The 21,718-nt window shown below is 42.7% G+C and overlaps 2 protein-coding genes across 6 annotated transcripts in view; one reads left to right on the top strand and one right to left on the bottom strand.

Annotated features, from left to right (window-relative positions):
* The window catches only part of HGSNAT (heparan-alpha-glucosaminide N-acetyltransferase), a 58,621-nt gene extending 50,466 nt beyond the window's left edge, over positions 1–8,155 (top strand). For all 3 annotated transcript variants that reach the window (XM_053258763.1, XM_053258761.1, XM_053258762.1), the window contains exons 12-18: positions 1,991–2,112; positions 2,833–2,959; positions 3,724–3,810; positions 4,482–4,559; positions 5,787–5,857; positions 5,954–6,066; positions 7,706–8,155. In XM_053258763.1, the coding sequence (XP_053114738.1) occupies positions 1,991–2,112; positions 2,833–2,959; positions 3,724–3,810; positions 4,482–4,559; positions 5,787–5,857; positions 5,954–6,066; positions 7,706–7,887 (780 nt within the window). In that variant the 3' untranslated portion in view covers positions 7,888–8,155. The remainder of the gene's footprint in view (positions 1–1,990; positions 2,113–2,832; positions 2,960–3,723; positions 3,811–4,481; positions 4,560–5,786; positions 5,858–5,953; positions 6,067–7,705) is intronic.
* Positions 8,156–8,886: 731 nt separating this feature from the next.
* INTS10 (integrator complex subunit 10) overlaps positions 8,887–21,718 on the bottom strand; it is a 72,208-nt gene continuing 59,376 nt past the window's right edge. For 2 of the 3 annotated variants that reach the window (XM_053258758.1, XM_053258760.1), the window contains exons 15-18: positions 21,243–21,405; positions 19,853–19,946; positions 12,211–12,288; positions 8,887–9,268 (exon numbers count right to left, since the gene is read on the bottom strand). In XM_053258758.1, the coding sequence (XP_053114733.1) occupies positions 9,112–9,268; positions 12,211–12,288; positions 19,853–19,946; positions 21,243–21,405 (492 nt within the window). In that variant the 3' untranslated portion in view covers positions 8,887–9,111. The remainder of the gene's footprint in view (positions 9,269–12,210; positions 12,289–19,852; positions 19,947–21,242; positions 21,406–21,718) is intronic. The other variant, XM_053258759.1, reaches the window with a different exon arrangement.

Below are 21,718 nucleotides of genomic sequence, written 5' to 3'. Positions count from 1 at the left end.
GCAACATCACATTCATAGTCTTTAGTTAAACTGACTTCCAGAATGCTTCAAGCCGTAACCTAGAAAAGCTGAGACAAACTCTCAAACAATTCATGCTGTGTATCTGTTTTTCTTATGAATAACTATTGGACAGCGCACATAAATACAAACCTGGAGCTCTTTTAAAAATGCTTTGATTTTTAAAAAACTAATATGTGAAAGGAAGAGAGCATATTTACATTCATTTATATTTGTATTTATTATTTTTATACAGTTATAAAAATGCGGATGCTGGATCAGAGCTAGTGTCACATAAATAATGATCTTTACATAGCCCAATATTAATACTTCTCCAAGAGCTGCCCTCCCTAGCAGAGACCAATCCAAAGCAGAATTTTTGTGTGTTAAATTTTGCTTTAAAATAATCTGGTAAATGAAGCTTCGTAATTCCAAGGAAGTATATGTTAACTGTGATCTTTACTAATATTTTAGAATTGTTACAAAATTAACCAGTCTGACCACTCAGGTTTGGAAAGGATTTTAATATTTATTAATTTCAACAAGTCACCATAACATGGTCAGCATTAATTCTGAAGAAAGTTTAATCTTCCTTTATGCCTATCAAAGAACATAAGAACAGCCCTGCTGGATCAGGCCCAAGGCCCATCTAGTCCAGCATCATGTTTCACACAGTGGCCCACCAGATGCTGCTGGAAGCCTACAGGCAGGAGCTGAGGGCATGCCCTCTCTCCTGCTGTTACTCCCCTGCAAGTGCTATTCAGAGGCATCCTGCCTTTGAGGCTGGAGGTGGCCTGTAGCCCACATACTAGTAGCCATTGATAGACCTTTCCTCCATGAAGTTATCCAAAGCCTTCTTAAAGCCATCCAAACTAGTAGCAAACACTACATTTTGTGGCAGAGAATTCCACAAGTTGATTATGCATTGTGTGAAAAAGTACTTCCTTTTGTTGGACCTAAATTTCTTGGCAGTCAATTTCATGGGATGACCCCTGGTTCTAGGGTTATGTGTGTGAGAGAGAAAATTCTCTCTATCCACTTTCTCCACACCATGCATGATTTTATACACCTCTATCATGTCTCCCTGCAGTCATCTTTTTTCTAAACTAAAATCTAAAAAGCCCCAGGTGTTGTAGTTTTGCCTCATAAGGAAAGTGCTCTAGGCCTCTGATCATCTTGGTTGCCCTTTTCTGCACCTTTTCCAGTTCTACAATGTCCTTTTTTAGATGTGGTGACCAGAATTGTACACCAAGTGTGGCCACACCATAGTTTTGTATAAGGGCATTATAATATTAGCAGTTTTATTTTCAATCCCCTTCCTAATGATCCCTAGCACGGAATTGGCCTTTTCCACAGCTGCTGCACATTGAGTCGACACTTTCAATGAGCTGTTCACCACGACCTCAAGATCCCTTTCCTGGTCAGTCACCAAAAGCTCAGATCCCATCAGCGTATACTTGAAGTTGGGGTTTTTCATCCCAGTGTGCATCACTTTACACTTGCCAACACTGAACCACATTTGCCATTTTGTCACCCACTCACCCAGTTTGGAGAGATCGTTTTGGAGCTCTTCACAATCTGTTTTGGATTTCACTACCATAGTTGGTATCATCTGCAAATTTGGCCACCTCGCTGCTTACCCAAACTTCTAGATCATTTATGAAATGAATGAATGAATGAATGAATAAAAAAAAGGGAAATCAAGCCTGTACTGCCACAATGAATTGTTTAAAAATCACTCCTGTTTTAAAAGCGGGGTTAAGCATTAGATCATATAATGGAATTCAGAACATGTTGCAAAGATTTTTAACTGAAAAGATTAACCATCTCGGCAATCTATAGAAATTTAAGTCTGAAATGGATATTTCAGAAGTTATACCTTTGCAGTACTGAATACTTTTAGCTAGTCCAGCCTCAGTGGCAGTGGTTTCCTTGAAAGGCACAGTATTTCTTGGATTATTCAAGGTTTCCTTTCTCTTCTGTGTTTCAACAGGTTGGTCTGTACTCTGCTCTTCAGGATATCCTGCCATACTGGCCCCAGTGGCTTTTCATGATGGCGCTTGAAGCTGTTTGGCTGTGCCTCACCTTCCTGTTAAATGTACCTGGGTGTCCAAAGTCAGTTGAAGTTTAGATCCTTTAAATTCTTATGTGCTTTTCTCAGTGTAATCTTTTCTAGGTGCTCCTGGAACTGGTTCCACAGACTGGTCCCATTGAGACTAAGGACTGCCCATGACATTTTGTTGTTTGTGGCTGAAAATCCAAATGACACCTCCTTTCTGCTAATTAACATAGAGGCACAATTCACTAGGCCATTCTCATGAACAAACCTTCTTGAAATTAATGGGAGCTGTGCCAAGCACTCTTGGGTAGTCTCTGAGGTTTGCTGAGATCTATTTCTTGGGCGGTTATTGCTATGGCTCAGTTCTGTCTGTCTTCCACTCTGGTGCCCAGAATGCACTCACTGCCTGCAGCAATTACCTCCTGTTCAGGCTGCCTGTTAGGACTTCTTAATGGCAATGATAAAGTTTCCTGGGCATTCTATAGAAGCTGGGGGCCCTGCAAAATGAGTGCAAGCTGTGAATTGTGCCATACTGCCTCAGACTTCCTTTGGTGTTCCATGCAAAGTGCGAATGGCAAGAGAGTTGGACTGATGGGCTCTTTGGGGCCCCAGCAAATGCCTTGCTCACCTGCTGAAGCCACTCTGATAACCCAACAGCTCAAGATGCTGCTTTCCAGCCACACCAGAATCCTAGATCGTAACACAATGGAAGCAAATAATCATTTCCAATTCAAGCTGCATCCAGCCACATAGCTTTTTGCTCTTTTCTTTTTCAGGGGTTACCTTGGTCCTGGAGGCATTGGTGATTTTGGGAAGTATCGCAATTGTACAGGAGGAGTGGCTGCCTATATTGATCATTTGCTCCTAGGAGAGAAACACATCTACCAGCATCCATCTTCTAATGCAAGTGTCTGGACTTCCCATATACTGTACAAATCAAACTATTTCTGACATGATAAATTATTTTATCATCCAGTTATTTTTATGAGCAAAGTTAGAGGGCAAGAGTTGTCCTTAAGGAAAGTAAGCTCATGAGATCACCAAGCTCTGTGTCCGTATTGTGTGTGTGTCCATGTGCCCCCTAACAACTTCACAATGCCTGGACCAATTTGAATCAAATTTGGTATAGTTGTAGTGACACACAGGGACACTTCGATGTAGTTTGTGTTGATGTCATTCGCCCCAATTCAAGATGGTGGATGCATGAATGTTTGAGGCAGAAGCGGACTAACCCATGCTGAGTGTTTCTGAGAGAAGACCATGGAGATTGCATTCAGTGGGTTGTTGCTATCGCTACAGTGGATGCGTCCTAACGGCAACTTCTGTGAAGCCATTAGCCCACTTGGGGCCTCTTCAGACACTGTTCCCCAATCCCAGCTTCCACTGCAAGTGGGTGAGATCAGGAGCAGGTGCCCCCAGTGTAGTTGTTACCCTTCTAAGTGCAGAGAAGGAGCACATGAGCCCATAGAGGTTTGAGGGACAAAGTAAGAACTGAATAGCTCACATTTATGGATTCTAAACGGTCACTGCATTTTAAAACCAAAACGAGCACTGAAGTCAATCAAGTGCTTGCAGAAAATACCAGAATAATATATGTAAAAGGGTAAGACAGAAAAGGAGATTTGAACTTGGGTAGATTATCATGCTGTGCATGTATTAATTTACAGGTCATCTACCAGACTACAGTAGCCTTTGACCCTGAAGGAATTTTGGGAACAATCAATTCTGTTGTCATGGCATTCTTGGGACTTCAGGTACTGTACCTTCTTGCCCTACATTGCGAAAAAACTTTGTGACATGTTACTGTAAAAGGTAGGAGGGATCTTTAAAATTACCTGCAGATGTACAAGTGTCTCCTCTAGGAAGAACAGTCCAGTCCTTGCAAAGCTGGATGACGGGTGTATGAATGGGTACTCCAGCACAATTAATGTAACCATATATCAGCACTGCAGAGATGGCACAAATTTCAGGATGATGCAGTCACCTTTCCAGGATAAAAAGGATTAATCTGATCTCAAGGGGAAGGACTAAACCCCAAAGGGCTTTAGAGATTTCAGATTAAAACCTATTTTTAAAAAATGGAGGGTTAAAAAAAATTGAGTTTGGCATTTGCAGAGAAAGTTTTATGCTCTCTTGGGCCATAATAATAAAAAAAAACAACAACTTGATGATAGGAACTACAGGGAACTCTAAAAAAACAAAAAACAAAATAACTTGATGATAGGAACTACAGGGAACTCTCTCCTTTAAAAATCAGATAATTGCATCAGTTTCTTGGGAAATTAGCAGAACCACACAAGACATATTCAGATCTTGGCATTAATGCTTGCACAACAGTTCCCCCTTTCAGTCACCCCTGTAGCAAACCTATTCTGAGCTGGGTGTTTTTTGCTGTATTTAACATGCCTCCTTTTTAATTTTTAAGGCTGGAAAAATTCTCTTGTTCTACAGAGGCCAGCACAAGCAAATAATGCTCCGTTTTTGCATGTGGGGTGTAGTTACGGTAAGTCACAAATATTGTCTATTTGACACCCTTATTCAAAGTGTCATCTTACTGGTCCTTTTAAAGCATTTATTAACTTCTGGAAAACCTAGCTCAGAAGCAATCTGAATCTCCTTCCTTAAATGTTTCAATATCAATAAGTTAAACTCCTCAAGTAAACAAAGTCAGTCTGCACAAATGTGCGCCTGATGATGTGAAGGTGGTGTTATAACTATAGCATAAGACTACAGCAGCTACTTAGAGGTATTGAACTGTAGCCAACATATTTAGCATTAATGTTTAATATGGAGGAAAACAAATGCAGAACAGAGTGGGAATTCTTTCTTTTAGAATACAATTGAGAAATGTCCAAATTTCTGCTGACAAGAATCCTGTTTGCAGAGTTCTGGTTGCCTCCTCCATACTGCAGAGGAAGAGCAAAAATAAGATATTCCAGCAGTTTCTGACACATATTGGGTCATGTGGCATATCACAGCCAAAAGGTGTACAGTCAAGGATGACTTTCTCCTATCCTCTCTTTGGGTTCTTTTTTATAGTTCAAGTGGAGATTTTCACTATGGGTTTTAAGATATCTTTGCTTGCTAATGTTCTGAAGTAGGGCGGGGGGTGTTTGCCTCTCCCAGGGAGGGACAAAAACTGTAATGAATTTACATAGGTCTGTTAGAGCAAGTGAGAGGTGTAGGACACTCAGGACAGCCCCCATCCACTGTAGGGTTGTGCATGGAACTGGGTGGGGGTAGCTCAAGGCCGGGGGGGCCACTTTAAGGATGGGGGAGGGTGCACTTACCCCTTACCCCACTTCCCCCCCGCCGGCACTCATTACCTGTAAAAGCCTTCGGTGCAGCAGTGTACCTCCCTGCTGTCCCTACGGCCGGAAGTACGGGTGCACGTGCACACATTGCACACACCAGATGGGCATGTGTACACACGTGACATGCACATGTGCACCCAGTACTTCTGGCCAAAGTGGGGGGAGAGGCGGCAGGGAGGTACACTGCTGCCCCAAAAGCTTTTACAGGCAACAAGCTCCAGTGTGGGGGAAAGTGGGGGGAGGGGTAAGTGCACCCTCCCCCATCCTTAAAGTGCCCCCCCCGGCCTCGAACTTTGAACCCCCTCCCCCATAAAAGGGCCTCCGGACAGGTTTGTGCACATCCCTAATCCACTGAGGAGAAAAAAACCTGTGATAAATCCAACTTTTCTTTCTCATCAGAAGTGCATGTTTTTCAGGGTGCCATTTCTGCTGTGTTGACCAGATGCACGAAAGATCAAGGCTTTATTCCGGTGAACAAGAATTTATGGTGAGTAGACACGGTAGTCTCTTTGTTTGCTGCTATTTTATAGACAATTCTTGTACTGCCCCTTGAAACTGCCCTTATGTTCTTATGTTCTTGCAGGTCAATCTCATATGTGACAACGCTAAGCAGCTTTGCCTTCATACTTCTGCTGTTAATATACTACCTTGTAGATGTCAAGAGGGTGTGGTCAGGTGCTCCATTTTTCTATCCAGGTGAGTGTACTTCACAGAAAGATGTCCTCATTCCAACTTGGTAATTACTGAGATAGAAGAGGGCAGGATTCAGTCCCTCCTTGGGATATATGTTTCCTCTTTTAAAATGGGGGTTACCAGTTCATTCCATTTATAATCCTGTGGCCAGTTTTTCTAAACAAGTTATTGTAGTTAAATCAGTCTTCCATCCAAATTTCAAGTTTCAGACAGCAGGAAGTTGTTCCTCCCCAACCTTCCTATGCAGTGGTGTTGTTAGATATATCCATTAGTCACCAGCAGGGAAAGCAGCTGGTGGGGAGGGGGATTATGAGCAGAATATTGCCAGGAAGGGAAAGGATCAAGCAGTCCTTCCCCACTTTTGTTTCACTCCTGATCATAGCTTCATATGCTGCTTTTGTTGTTGTTTTTAAAAGAGCTGGGAGGCTGCTAATGTCTAGTTTAGATTATTGTCTAAATGATTAGACACTTACACAATCCTGATTATTGTCTAGTTTAGTCCTGAATAAAGTCATAAATAGCAGAGAGAGGGGAAGGATACACATATATTTTCTGTGTCTCATAGAAACCTAATGCCTGTTCTGTTGTCATATCTACCTCTTTTTTCAGATAACTTGCACCAATACACTAAGTGAAACATATTGTGCTAAGGCTATGAGTGGGGTGAGAAGAGCTTAGGAGCAAGTAACACCCTTGATTTGTCAGATAAAAATGACAAAATACCAGGATGAGTTAATAACAGTTTGAAAGCCATATGGAAAATTACTTCACCCAACTGGGTTGTGGGACTCAGTGGCAGGGGTGTAGTGAAAATCAACAGTAGTTGTTCACAGGAGGTCGCATAGCACAGGCTGCACAATCCAAATGTTGGGGTTCTCTTGTGCTGCATTCTGTTGACCGTTGGGGGGAACTTCTTGTTTGACAATGAAATGTTGGATCAAGAGCAAAAGAAACTCTGTGCAGATATGCCACGAAAGCCAGGGTTGTAGATCATGCCAAGGGCCACTTTTATATGTTCATTAACTCAAAAGGGCCACACTACTGTTGCATTTTTAATACTACTTTAACCCATTCTCTGTTAAGTCTCTTTTTCCACTGCATTCTTACCCATCTCCCCACTTTTCTCTCTCATTTCATAGGTTTCTAGCCTATCTTTATTTGTTCTCTGTTGCCCCCACCTCCATTTTTATTAGCTTCCTCCCCATTGAGCTTTGAAGCAAAGTGGCTTTCACTTTGTCAATGAATCTGATGCTCAGAGAGTCTCAAATGCAGGGCAGGCCATTCAGCATGGGGTGGGGGATGCTGCAACAGGCTGAAGAAACATTTGTCAACTCCACCATGCAACTCTCATCCCTAAGAGAGGAAGACAATGCAGAATATAAGCAGACATTAACCCATCCCCATTGTAAGTGAGCCTGGTGTGTGCTGCAGATGTTCCCACAAAGAGATGGGAACAGGGTACAAACTAGTATGTGGAATTTCTCCAAGGGGCTGCAAGTAGTCAGGAAGGCTATGCAGGCCTGCTCAAAGGTATCTATAACCCTGCTCTGTAGCCGAAGTCCTATTGTGTAGCATAGCGCCAGCCTGGAACTATCTTCCTAATGGAAACTTTTCTCTTTTTTTTTTTTTGGTCTCTTTCAAGGCATGAACTCCATTCTCATCTATACTGGGCATGAAATATTTGAAAGCTACTTTCCTTTTAAGTGGAAAATGCAGGATACACAATCCCATACTGAACACTTGGCTCAGAACTTAATTGCCACATCTTTATGGGTCATCATATCCTATGTTCTCTACCGGAAGAGAATATTCTGGAAAATCTAACTAAATCAGTGATGGGTCAAAGAAAGGCACAACTGGGGCATGCGAACACTGAAATACCCCCAAAGATCATGCTGACTTTTCAAAAAAGGGATCATATATTTGGTTTACATTCCAGCTCATCTTGAACTTGAAGATTTACCAGCTGACTTGCCATTCAGCCAAAACAAGGCCTTGTTTAAACTTTGTCTGCTATATTTGATGTATTATTCCATTTCTAAATAAAACATACTGAACATCTAGGCAATTTCAAAAGCCTTTCAGAAGCTGATAGCCATCTCATTTATTTATTTTTATTTATTTTTATTTATTTATTAACATATTTTTATACCGCCCCAAACCTACGTCTCTTACATTTAGAGATGTGTTGTATGCTGATGCAAAGAGTGATAACCCATGTTTCAGAGTGTTCATGATTCAACAAGTTGCTGTCCTTTGAGGTAAGGTATAGTGGGAAGGGAAAGGACCAGGAATATTCTCTTCAGGCTCTAGCATGCTCCAGTCTCCGCCCATTGGTTTTCCCTTGCCTGGCCTAATTGTCAAGTCTGAGGCTTTGTGTCAGAGCAATAACTTTGCCTTCTAGTTCTCTACCTTGTCTACAGCTTTGACAGAAAGCTTTGCCACAAGCCAAGCTACATTGACGACTACGTTTTCTGAATGAGTCCTTGAATCTCTCTAACCAGCAGTGCCTGTTGTTTCTTTACAGTGCTGGCCATTTCTTAACCCACCAGTACTATTTCTAGTTGATTTGGGTGCCTGTGGCCTAGCATTTGAAGCTGCCAGTACCAGATCAGACCTTGGTTCATCTAACCTAGTACCATCTATGATGGGTTACAGCATTCCTGGGTTCAGGCTGGGATCGCATCACAGGATCCTTTGTCTGACAGTGCTGTGACTGAACCAATGTTTTCCCTATTCCAATATTACCTAGAGAAACTTGTGGTCAAAATACTGTGCACGCATAACTGTTGTATCCATTGCTGGGTTGGAGATTGCAAACCATTATAGCAAAACACATTTTATTTTATTTACAAATTTCCAACTCAAAAGGTTTACCAAAAGATACAGTGAAGTTCTGGTAATGTGAACTATACTTCCAAGTTTAGTTAACTGACCCAGCAAGCTGAGCCAGGGATTTCAGGATAACTGTAATGTGACCTCAAACATTCACATAGCTCTCTGCTTTCCACTTCTAAGTGATATGCTTCAGGAGGGAGTCCATGGGATTCAGGCTAGTGTCTGAAGTAGCAAGATCTTTTCATTGATGCAGAATCTGTGCAACACCATCATCAGGTTCTCCCCACAGCGTGACACTTGGCGTTCCATTGCCAGGCGGAAATCTTCCTTCACACCTTTGGTTATTCCCCTGGTAACTGTGTGATGCCTGCAATTATAATATACAAAATAACCAAAGAGCAAGGAGTTACTCTTTCCATCAAAATAGTTGTTCATTGTGAAATTTAGCTTAATTTTATATAAATTAAATGTAACTGGGTTGTATCCAAAGAAAACTAATCCTAACTCTCATTGAAATTAATGGGGCTAAAGTTAGCTGCAGATTATTTATCTCTATTGATTTCAATGGCACTTAGTCAGAATTCCATTTTCTTCTGATACAACCCACTCTTTTCTACAAGTGCCATCCACAAATTTAATGAGAAAATGTCAACTGATTTAGAGGCTGTGCCTAGAAAGCTGAATTAAAGGATCTTTAGGTATATCTGTAGCTGTGATTATTTTATTTATTGCATCAAACAGTAGCTCTCAAGTTTTAAATTTGGTTATAAGGATATTCTCCACAAAATATTTCAAATGCTGAGAGAAGTAACAGTATGTGCTATGATTCTTGCATAAACTTCTTTTCTAGTCAAAGTTGTTTTCCAAGGTAAGGTAAAAGCAGCTTAAGCTATGTGCATGGGAGCCTCCTGGAGGTTCAGCAAGAATTCTGATCCCTGCCTAAAAACGACCTACTCACTCCAGTGGTCTTGAGACCTGCAGAGCCAGAGTAGTAGACATTTATATTATTGGTCATCATCCTAGCCCCTCCTGCAACTGCTACTGTTGTTTCCAGAGCTAGAGATCCATCTCTAACCAAGTTATACCATTTTCTAACCAGGACTTCAGCTTTCACTCTAGTAGCTCAGTTTCCCCTCCTCCAGTTATTGATCAAGTCAGATCAACAACCTCACTGACTTTCAAACCATTTGAGAGAGAAAGATGTGCTCTCCATGGTTCTTTCTTTGGCAATAAAGGTAAAGTGTGCCGTCGAGTCGGTGTCGACTCCTGGTGACTACAGAGCCCTATGGTTGTCTTTGCTAGAATACAGGAGGGGTTTACCATTACCATCTCTGGCGCAGTATGAGATGATGCCTTTCAGCATCTTGCTATATCGCTGCTGCCCAATATAGGTGTTTCTCATAGACTGAGAAACATACCAGTGGGGATTCAAACTGGCAACCTCTGGCTTGCTAGTCAAGTCATTCCCCCACTGCGCCATTAGGTGGCATTCTTTAGAGATACAGGAGCCAATAAAACAAGAAAGAGTCCCTTCAACAGATACAGTAGCAGAATGTCAGCAAGGGAAGGAACTGTTGGAAAGCAATAATTGCTAGACATCCATCAAGTATTGCTAGAACACCTCTTGTGTTAAGTAGCAAAAGCAGCCAGGCATATCAGAGCTCCAACCAGAAGGGCCCCCTGGCTGGGCCGACCCCTTTAACACTTCCAGTACTGGTGGTGGGAAAAGATTCACACCACTGCTACTTCAGCTGCCACCACAGTACATCTACAAATCTGCAGATGACCCTGCATCATCACTGGGCCCTGTTAAGAGACTTCCCATTGTAGGGCAGGAGAAGTGTCTTGGCCAAGAGACTTATGTGGCAGCTCCTCCTTGTCCTGCCCTCTCCCTAGGCCAGGGCTGCACAACTCTGGCGTGCCAGCTGTTGGACTACAACTCCCATAATCCCTATTACCCCTTTTCCTGGGGATAGTAGGAGTTGTAGTTCAACCACAGCTCTGACATAGGCCAATGGACTTCCTCCCAAAAAGTGGGGGGAGAGAAGAAAAGAAAGCCTACGGGCTGTTGTTGGGAGTTGGAAAAGAAGGAACTGCAGCCAACTAACTTGACAACTATGCAGGTCAAAGACAGTAATAAAGACTGATTGATTGATTGATCTTGACAGCAACAGAAGCACCTCTTTTACCCATACTCTGTCCCCATCAGCAAGTGAGTGTGGGATGCAGTGGTAGCTCCACCACTGAAGAATCTCCCATTAGTCAACAGGAAGAATGAGGCCTCACCTGTTGCCCATCAGTTAGTTTGAGGGAGGCTTCAGGGGCCAAGGGCAGGGCACTGAGAGTGGCAATGCTTGGCAAAGAGAGTTCAAAAATCAAAATAAGGCACAGAAGCAGCAGGCAGTGGGTACACAGGAACTCCTAAGAATTTGTTATATAGAGAAGTCTGCCTTGTAAGTACATTCTCTTGGAGCTGCCTCTATCCAAAACTAAAAATCCTAAAAAGCAATTTGATATATTTAAAAAGTATTTTAATATAAATATTTAAAATATATTTTTATATAAATATCAAAAAGTGTTTTACTGGATTAAATCTAACTCCAGTAAAAATATTCCAAACTCAATCATACCTTAATTATTAGTTACATGCTTAGCAAGGAGTACATGTGGCAGAGTTCTGTTTTGTTTATAAATGCATTTAATACATCCATCTTGTCCAGCGTGTTGAGAGCTGGTGGCTACTTCCTGTTCTTGTCCACTCTGCAGAACAAAAACTGGGGGCGGCGGGGTGGACGGGGGCACCCTGCCAGCATACATTTGTAGTATTGAAGGACTACTAGTGGAGTTGTGCACAGGACAGAAATTCCAACTGCTGATGGTCAAACAAATGCAGGTCTTGGCAGCAAAGAAACAGGAGCAACCAAATACAGTTGAAGGGAAAGGGCAAGAGAACCCATAGTGGGATAGTAACAAATATGTTTAATAAAAAGAGGCTAATAATCACCTAAAATTTGAGCATTTTAATAAAAGAATGGACATGATGTCCACAAAAATCTAACCAGAGCGCTATTATTTAATTGTACAGAGAACCACTTAAAAATTGAAGAACATACATGTGCCAGTAAGTTATGGAAAAACAAAAATGTTAACAATAGTAAAAACATGGCTTGCCAATGATGTAGGCACAAATGAAAAACAAAAGCATGGATAAAACTACGGAATTAACAAAAGGGCTGATAACCATGGGCAGTAAAACATATTGACAAAAAGACAGCACACTATGAGCAGGGATGTTCCCCTGCTTGGTACCTGTCAGCAGTCTGTATGCTGGGCTGTAGTACAGGTATGAATTCCTGCTGCAGTAACCCCAGCGGAGGGCTAGAAGTCCTTTAAAAAACAGCAAACAGCAGCATTCAAACACCCACACCAACTTCCCCTGTTCTACAAAATCAATGCTCCAGAAACACAAAGAAAGAGGAGAGAGACTACAGATCCTCCTGCAGACATACAATGGACCTTTTGTTAGCTGTGGTGAACATTAAGGAGCCTTATCTGGTAGATGGACACTCCAATATGGAATATTCAAGAAGTCTATGCAGGTTAAAAATCCTAACTACATAATATGATGCATTCAACAAAGAGGAGCACAATCCAAAACTGGAAGGAAATCGTCCAGAAACTATGTTCCACTGCACCTGTAATAACAATGTTTTGGTAAGGATCCCAGCAATGTTTAGACGCCACGTTGAAGAGGATGCTAACATGCTGCTTGAAGCATAGAATACACTTTAAATCCATGCCCTGTTTCCAAACCATATAAGATGGGCACTGTCAGAGTAAACCACCAAAAGGATCAGGATCAAACTACACATGATCCAGCGGCATGTAAAAAAGTCAGCATGTTCCCTTCTCCCTTGCAAAGCAATTTGCAACAGTGGAAAAGGGGTGGGAGGGGATGCTAAACCCTTTCCCAGCCAGTACATGGCAACATAGGGTGGAGCAAAGGAGCAGCTCATGCTGTTTCTGCTCCTGTTTCTTGGATGTCGTTATAAATTCTTATCAAATATTTATCCCTTGAATGATCAAGAAAATCTAATATTCCCAAGTTAAAAGCGGCAGTAATTCCATTTCTCAAGGAAATTATTTCCAAATAAAGTAGATTCAGAACCTAGGAGATTCTTCAGAGACATCTTTTTTGAAAATGCAGCAAGCTGATATTTTTCATACAACTCAACTAAAAAGGTTAGTTTAGAAGAGGGCTGCACAACTTTAACCCTCCAGTTGTTGTTGAACTACAACTCCCATCACCCAGCCACAGTGGCCAGTAGTCAGGGATTCTGGGAGATGTAGTTCAATATCTGCCCCACATAAAACAAAGATTTAAAATATAATATATTTCAAACTGTCTGGATGCCCCCGGAGATGGAGCTGACCTGCAACAGAATCAAGTCCACTTCCGAGGCAGAGGCAACAACTGGTGTTTGGAAAGTCAGAACAGAAGAAACCACTTCTGGAAGGAGCGCTGTTGAAAGGTGGACTTCACTTGCAGCCTTCCTAGGGGTGCTTCCCTAAAGCTTCAGTTTCAAAAAGGGCGAACATTCTGCTGCTTTGATACACAAATCAACTTGTTTTTCCCCTTCATCCAATTAGACTAAGTTGGAAGGATGCATTTGATATACTGTAATTAAGACATTTCCCATTCGACTTTATGAAAGTATTTAACATTCTTAATTAAACGTACATTTTCAGAATCTCCAGACACATTGACAATATCAAACTCGTTACAAAATGCAGGCAAGGCAAAAGAGCAAAGAAATCACGTCATGAGTATGACTACAGAAATCTGGTAGTAAAAACAAGCCGATGCCGGGAGGAAGCTGACCAAGTGTCAGCAGACTAACAGAGTCACCACATTCTTGCTTACCCCAGGAAGTTAGAATTATCATGAAGTTCTGTCAGGAAGTTGGACTTATCATGAGGTTTCCTTTTGGCCACAAGGAGGAAGGGGCCGATTCCTCCTCCAAGCTGAAGGAAGAGCCAGCAAGCTTCAGGCCAAGCTACACATTATATAAAGCACATGATGGTCAATTACATGCTTGCTTTTTCTCTTCTTAAGTAACTGCAGGGGGGCTGTTTTGGATTGGAGCCATGGGGAGGAAAGTGGGGTTTAACGCTCTATCCTCATAGTGGTCCTGATCTGGACTGAACTCATGAGATTGCTAATTTATTTATTATTTATTCGATTTCTATACTGCCCTTCCAAAAATGGCTCAGGGCAGTTTACACAGAGAAATAATGAAATAAATATATAAGATGGATCCCTGTCCCCAAAGGGCTCACAATCTAAAAAGAAACATAAGATAGACACCAGTAAAAGTCACTGGAAGTACTGTGCTGGGAGTGGATAGGGACAGTTACTCTCCCCCTGCTAAATAAAGAGAATTACCACGTTAAAAGGTGCCTCTTTGCCAAGTTAGCAGGAGGGAAGTTCCCCACTGTCCAAAATAGGAAGCTATCTGGATCGCCATTGTCACCAATGCAGGGTGGGCAGCCGGGGGAAACCTAGATTAGGACCCAGGCTGCTATTTAGGGAGAACAAGCCAAGCATGCCATCACCAAATGCATGCTTTACATAAATGTAATTTGGCCTTGGATTTTTTTGGAGATGATGACCCTACCCATCCTCCCAGTTTCAAGATAAGGCTGCTGCAGAAAGAACCAGTACCTCAAATGCCAACTGGGGCAAACAAGCTACAATAGTGCTAGAAAGAAAAACAGATCAAAGGGCCAGAGAAAACCCAATGGTCTCCTTAACTGACCTGTTCTGGGGAAACTGTGCAAATGAGATGTTTGCCTCCCACTCTGGAACATAATACAGCAGAGCACAGGGTGGGACTGCCTGCAGGGAACCTAATGGTAAGTCCACCTTCCCTCTCTCCTTCAGCAAGGCAGGAAAGGGATGTCCAGCAGCAGGATGACTACACCTTGCCTTACAGAACCTGCTAGAAGACCTTCAACCAAAGGCATATATCCCATAATACTATACCAAGGTAGCAAGAGTAGCCCAGATTATCCTCCAAAGGGGGAACTACGGCTCAAGATGGCAGGCACAACTGCTTCTGAGACGGAGTGGACGGAGTAGTAAAACTGCTGGCAGATCTGGCTCCTTGGATCATCTGTACATCAGGGCGATGCATTCAGATTCTATTGATCACTGATCAAATAACATTAACACTCCTTGGATCTGGGCTTATACAACAGAAAGGACCAGCTTGTACAATACTTCAACTGGACCCTTAAATGCATGAGGGAGGAGCATGGGCCTGTATATTTCCTTTTCACCCACTGAGTTGCCAGAATCTCAACAGCGGGCCCAGTGCATGTCTAACTTTTGCCCTGCCCTCCCCCCATCCAAAAAAATATGATGTGGCACAGGGTTGGCAGAATTATCTCCTACCAAACAGGAAGTTCCTTTTGGGAACCAAGGACAGATAAGTACAAAGTATGACTCTGTCCTGGAGACATCAATTTCCTTCATGAAAGGGGAGCACCTCTCTCCTACTTTCTTAAGATGTCAGAAGGAAATCTATCTTACAAATAAGTTCCTCAAGGAGAATACTTTGGAGTGGCTTCAAGGACTGAGTTAAAAACTGCCTCTCTGACGGAAGGAAGCTAAAGGATACCATCTTCTAGTAGGGATGTGCATGAATCACGATTTGAAGAGCAATTTGCAGCACACTACCGGCACCTTTAAAAGGGAGGCAAGCAGGTCCAAACCTGCTCTTCTGCTGCTTGCAGCAGCTTCCTGTATCAGCAGTGCATCCCGCCCCCCACTGTGCACCAGTGGCACTGCTCCCAACTGCCCTTGTGCAATGGCAGCATGCACATGGCCACCACACATGCACAGAGGCCATATGCATACTGCCATTGCACAAGGGCAGTGACACCCCAGCTCCTCTCTTTTAAAGGTGCTGGGGCTATGCTGCAAATCGCTCTTCGAATCATAATTCTTGCATATCACTATCTCCAAGTCCCATGTGCCCATGATCATTGGGTTCTATCCACAAATAAAGTGTGTCCCTACCCACCACCCACTATTGACATGGCAGCCTTCGCTCCCACCTGGACCAGACAGCCTCCAAGTGGACTGAATATCCTCCAGGTCATAAGGTGGGGGGGACCTTACTCACCCACTCCTATGGAGTTGGCAGACCTGTGAGGTCTGGTTGGTCCCTATCATTGACACTTCCCTACCAGAATGGCTGTACCCTTTCCTGGCTAAGGTCAGATGGTTGGGGGAAAGGACAGTTGTCAGCATAGCACATAGGTTGGTAAGTGCTCTACTACTCCCTTTCCCACTCATGTGGAGGAGGAGGAGAAATGGGGAAGGCTGAGAAATGGCAATGCTAACAACTGGGGTATCTTTTGCCCTGGCTAGGAGCATTCAGTGAAGAGACAAAAATGGATCATGCAACAAAATGAGAAGGAAACATACACCACTTTTCTGGCCTTGCTCTCAGCTATAGTGCAGACACAGCAAAAGGACTCTACTCTTGGGTCAAAGAGGTCTCAAGTTTTCCATCTGCTCTCCAGCCTCACTGATGAAAAATCTCCATGCCATAGCATTGGCTTTCTCATTTAACTGGACAAGGAAACAAGATAGTTGTGAGCATTTTCTTGGCCTGCTACCTTTCCTGCTTGCTAGAGTGTGTCAATACCTACAGGTGAAACTCAAAAAATTAGAATATCGTGCAAAAGTTCATTAATTTCAGTAATGCAAATTAAAAGGTGAAACTGATATATGAGATAGACGCATAACATGCAAAGCGAGATAAGTCAAGCCTTAATTTGTTAATCCACAATCCCAGAAAATTAGAATATTACATGAAACCAATAAAACAAGGATTGTCAATAGAACAATATCGGACCTCTGAAAAGTATAAGCATGCATATGTATTCAGTACTTGGTTTGGGCCCCTTTTGCAGCAATTACTGCCTCAATGCGGCGTGGCATGGATGCTATCAGCCTGTGGCACTGCTGAGGTGTTATGGAAGACCAGGATGCTTCAATAGCGGCCTTCAGCTCTTCTGCATTGTTTGGTCTCATGGCTCTCATCCTTCTCTTGGCAATGCCCCATAGATTCTCTATGGGGTTCAGGTCAGGCGAGTTTGCTGGCCAATCAAGCACAGTAATCCCATGGTCATTGAACCAGGTTTTGGTACTTTTGGCAGTGTGGGCAGGTGCCAAGTCCTGCTGGAAAATGAAGTCAGCATCCCCATACAGCTCGTCTGCGGAAGGAAGCGTGAAGTGCTCCAAAATCTCCTGATAGACAGCTGCGTTGACCCTGGACTTAATGAAGCACAGTGGACCAACACCAGCAGATGACATGGCTCCCCAAATCAACACAGACTGTGGAAACTTCACACTGGACTTCAAGCATCTTGCATTGTGTGCCTCTCCATTCTTCCTCCAGACTCTGGGTCCTTGGTTTCCAAATGAGATGCAAAAGTTGCTCTCATCAGAAAAGAGGACTTTGGACCACTGAGCAACAGACCAGTTCTTTTTTCTTGAGCCCAGGTAAGACGCTTCTGACCTTGTTTGTTGTTCAGGAGCGGCTTGACAACAGGAATACGACATTTGAAGCCCATGTCCAGGATCCGTCTGTGTGTGGTGGCTCTTGATGCACTAACTCCAGCCTCAGTCCACTCCTTGTGAAAGCCCCCAACACTTTTGAATGGCCTTTTCCTGACAATCCTCTCCAGGCTGCGGTCATCCCTGCTGCTTGTGCACCTTTTTCTTCCACACTTTTCCCTTCCACATAACTTTCTATTAATGTGCTTTGATACAGCACTTTGGGAACATCCAACTTCTTTTGCAATTACCTTTTGAGGCTTTCCCTCCTTATGGAGGGTGTCAATGATGGTTTTCTGCACAACTGTCAAGTCAGCAGTCTTTCCCATGATTGTGATTCCTAATGAACCAGACTGAGAGACCATTTAAAAGCTCAGGAACCCTTTGCAGGTGTTATGGATTGATTAGCTGATTGGAGTGGGACACCTGGAGCCTAGACTGTTGAACCTTTTCACAATATTTTAATTTTCTGAGATTGTGGATTTGGGGTTCTCATGAGCTGTATGCCATGATCATCACAATTATAACAAATTAAGGCTTGACTTATCTCGCTTTGCATGTAATGCGTCTGTCTCATATATCAGTTTCACCTTTTAAATTGCATTACTGAAATTAATGGACTTTTGCAAGATATTCTAATTTTTCGAGTTTCACCTGTACCTAAAAGGAAGGAAGGCTCAGTTCTGTCAATGTTAAAAACCACTTTAGCCAGATAACCACATTGCAATCATCTTCCCCCCCACAAACATATGGAGCCTGGATTAGATTGCTCATTCCTACTGGCATCTTCCAGTTATCCTGGCAAACCTCAGCACCAATTTTAACACCAGCAAGTAATATTCAAAGTTGTGTGCATTGCAAAACTCTGCAGCACATGATGGAAGCATGAAATTCAGCATAGTGAAAACACCTTTTTAAAAAAGAAAAAGAAAAAAGAAGCAAGTCTCCAACATTCACGGCTACTATGGCTGGCTTAAAAGCATGGGAAACGTCCTCCCCAGCCTCTTTCAACAGTTTTGTGCATTCCAAAACCTGGCAAGGCTGAAGATTTATGAAGACTGATAAATCATTATGAAGACTAATGATTGCACCATTAATCAAGCCCTAGCAGCAAACTGTCAGCCTTGCCTGGAGGAACTACCTTGGCTCTGCTTTGCAACGTCTGGCAGACTCACTGCTACTTCAAGCTCCCGCCAGCCTCATCTTCAATGAGAAAATCCTTGGGCCCACCCTAGAGAGCACTTTATCCACTCTACTCTCTATGCAGAGCCACTTCAAGGCTTTCACACTATTCGATTTCCTCTGGGTACATGCCTGGCACTCACAAAAATCAGCCAATGTACATTCAAGCATACAAAAATCACATTTGCGGAATAAAAGAAAGCCATAATTGCAGTTGAATGAAAGAGGAACAGGAGGTGGGAGGGAAGACAAAAAAGGCTACTTAGTTACAGTGTCATAGCTGCCAAGAAAACACATTCATTATCCCACAACATCATAGGAAGATTCACAACGCACATCGGCCTGATTTGGGATCAATTCTACATTCTCTGGTTCTACAACGTATCCTTCCTCCACAGGAAAGTTTAGAGGATAAAAGCCAAATATTCACAAACGTATCAGACTGAAATGCTGAACAACCTTTTTTTGTGACTTACTTTGCTGTAATCAAAAGAAAATGAGTTTTTCTGACCCACAAGAGCCTTTGAAAGTCCCTTAAGATAATTTTGCCTGCCTCAGATGAAGATTCAGGAATGGCACAGTAGCAAGGATCTGCTGCAGAACATGGGTGCCACCATAAAGAAAGAAGCTCAATTTGAGATTTGGGGGCTATTCAGCTATTGATCTATCACTTTTGCCTTGAAAGGGCTATTCCCTTTGTGATAAGCCCTCCATTTAGTATGGTGCCAACTGGTTGGCAAGAAATCATGGGGGGAAGGACATGCAATGTCCCTATGACAGTAGCCAGTTAGATGCAGTACATTCTCCTCTCCAGACCTGTTAAAGTTACAGTCCAGGAAAACTAGAGCACTTCATAGCTTTTCAGCTTTTGCACTGGCTCACTGTGTTGGGGTAATGGGATGCTGCTTGCTGACGTCTGACCCCGATGTGCAAATAAGTTTACAACGTCAACTGCTTTGGTCTTGCCACATCCACTGTCTGCTTACCTGGAAGTCCAAAATGTAATCAGTCACAAGCCTAATAAGCAACTTGGGTGTCTTCCAGTATATAGCTTTAGCCTTTCAGATTAGCCACACCACATCAATTTTATCACCAGAGCACTCTTATTTACTCTAAAATTGAGAAATATATTCTTACTTTATTAACATCCCCTGATTTGGCAGCAACTCCAGGTGAATTTTTCCTCCTTCTTGTGTTCTTAAGTAGGCAAATTCTTCCAACATATCAATATCTGAAGAAATTGTTCAGGTCGAAAAAGGAAATAGACATTATATAACAGGAAAAGGGCAACACTATTCTGATCTATCAGTAGTACTCCAGATGTTGCTGAACTGCAACTCCCACAATCCCCAGCCATAATAAATTGTAGCTGGGGATGATGGGAGTTGTAGTTCAGCAACATTTGGAGCACCACAGATTGGGAAATCCTGTGTTATATGTATGGCCTTCAAATTCTGGTTCCTTGATATTGATGCTCCAGAAAAAATGGTATGTGTGTGTCCTTCAAAAAGAGTAGGCAATGCGTTTATGGATGGATTTATTACTATAAAATCCTACTTTACTAGTTGCTGTAATAAGTGATAGAAATAGGCCAGCACTGCAGATAGAGAACTGTAACTAATTGTGAGCTGGTTCCCTTGGAGTCGGTCCATCCCAGCATAAAAATAGTTACTAAGATGGCCCAGCAACCAGCACCAAAGAAATGAGGCCCAGTTGCTGCTCATTGGTCAGGAGGAGGACGAGGAGCCACCTGGCAAGAGAGGCAGCAGTAGTTCCAAGAAAGAAAATAGGCAGGGGTCAAGGAGCAGGAGGGCGGGGTGATAGCAAGGTGGGAGACAGATCCACTTGAGGGACACAAAGGAGGCGGCACAGGGCTATCTAGGTAGAGGTGAGCTGCCATCATTGGAGAATATGGTGGAGAATATATTTGGAGAATATCTTGGGGGCCCAGGCAGACAGGCACCAGTCAGGCTAGGCACACAGTTGAAGAGGCCTAGAAAGAGGAGGAACACTTGAAAGTGGGGGGTGGATCAGTCTCAAGTATAATCACCTTGGAACCCCAAGCCTGCAGCTGGCTGGTCCATTCATCAGAATTAAAGCCAAGCAGCAGGAACCACTAGATGTCTCAGTGGTTTTGGGAACATGGACCCTACCAGCCCCTTTAACATGCTATAGAGCTGTCAGGGGCATGGCAGCACTAATTAACTAAAGTATCTAGCAGTTGATACATACTACAGTTCTTGTGACATGCTTCCTACCATACTCGAAATGTCTAGGGAACCAGTCCTAAATGCAGTGATTACCACCACCAGTATTCCTGAATCCATGTTTCTCTTTCCCTCGTCATTCTCTTTTTCTGTTCTCAGCCACTGTCCCTTTTGATTCCAATGGGCAATTCTAAAAGGCCTACCTTCCATTTCCTAAGAGCAAATCCTACTTTTCTCTTGTAATTTTAAAAATATGAGCATCCTAAAACAAGCTTCCAACCACCTATTTTGGTTCACCTGCATTTTTGGAAAAAGGATACTTGTCACATAGTTGAAAAAGTTTTCATATTGGAAATTTCCTTGTTGGCAGATTTTGTTGATTACTTTCAAGAACAAGTTTTCACCTCTTGGCCACTCATGTTGGAGCAACACAATCACATGACCCAGTGCCATGTCATCCCGATTGTCTGTGAAAGCTCTCAGCTGTTAGGGGGGGGAAACTGTACTGAACAAACTTAACAGCATCTTCACATAGTGAATTCCAAACCAAAACCCAGAAGACAGTCATTTTTTGCTTCTTTTAGCAGATACATTTTGAGTATCCAGCAGATACATGCCATGAAATGGCATTGTTCATATTTATACACAAGGGTTTAGTTTACTAACTATATAAAATATGGACTGTTGCTAGAAACGAAATTAGAACATTCAGTATCTCCAGCAATACCTAGTTGGAATTTAGCATACAGCTGAATCAGTCCAACACAGGCTGTAAAAATGTGTGAAGTAAAACCAC

Source organism: Hemicordylus capensis, chromosome 6 (genome assembly GCF_027244095.1).
Source record: "Hemicordylus capensis ecotype Gifberg chromosome 6, rHemCap1.1.pri, whole genome shotgun sequence".
NCBI lineage: Eukaryota > Metazoa > Chordata > Lepidosauria > Squamata > Cordylidae > Hemicordylus > Hemicordylus capensis.
This window is presented reverse-complemented; position numbering and strand designations above follow the sequence as displayed.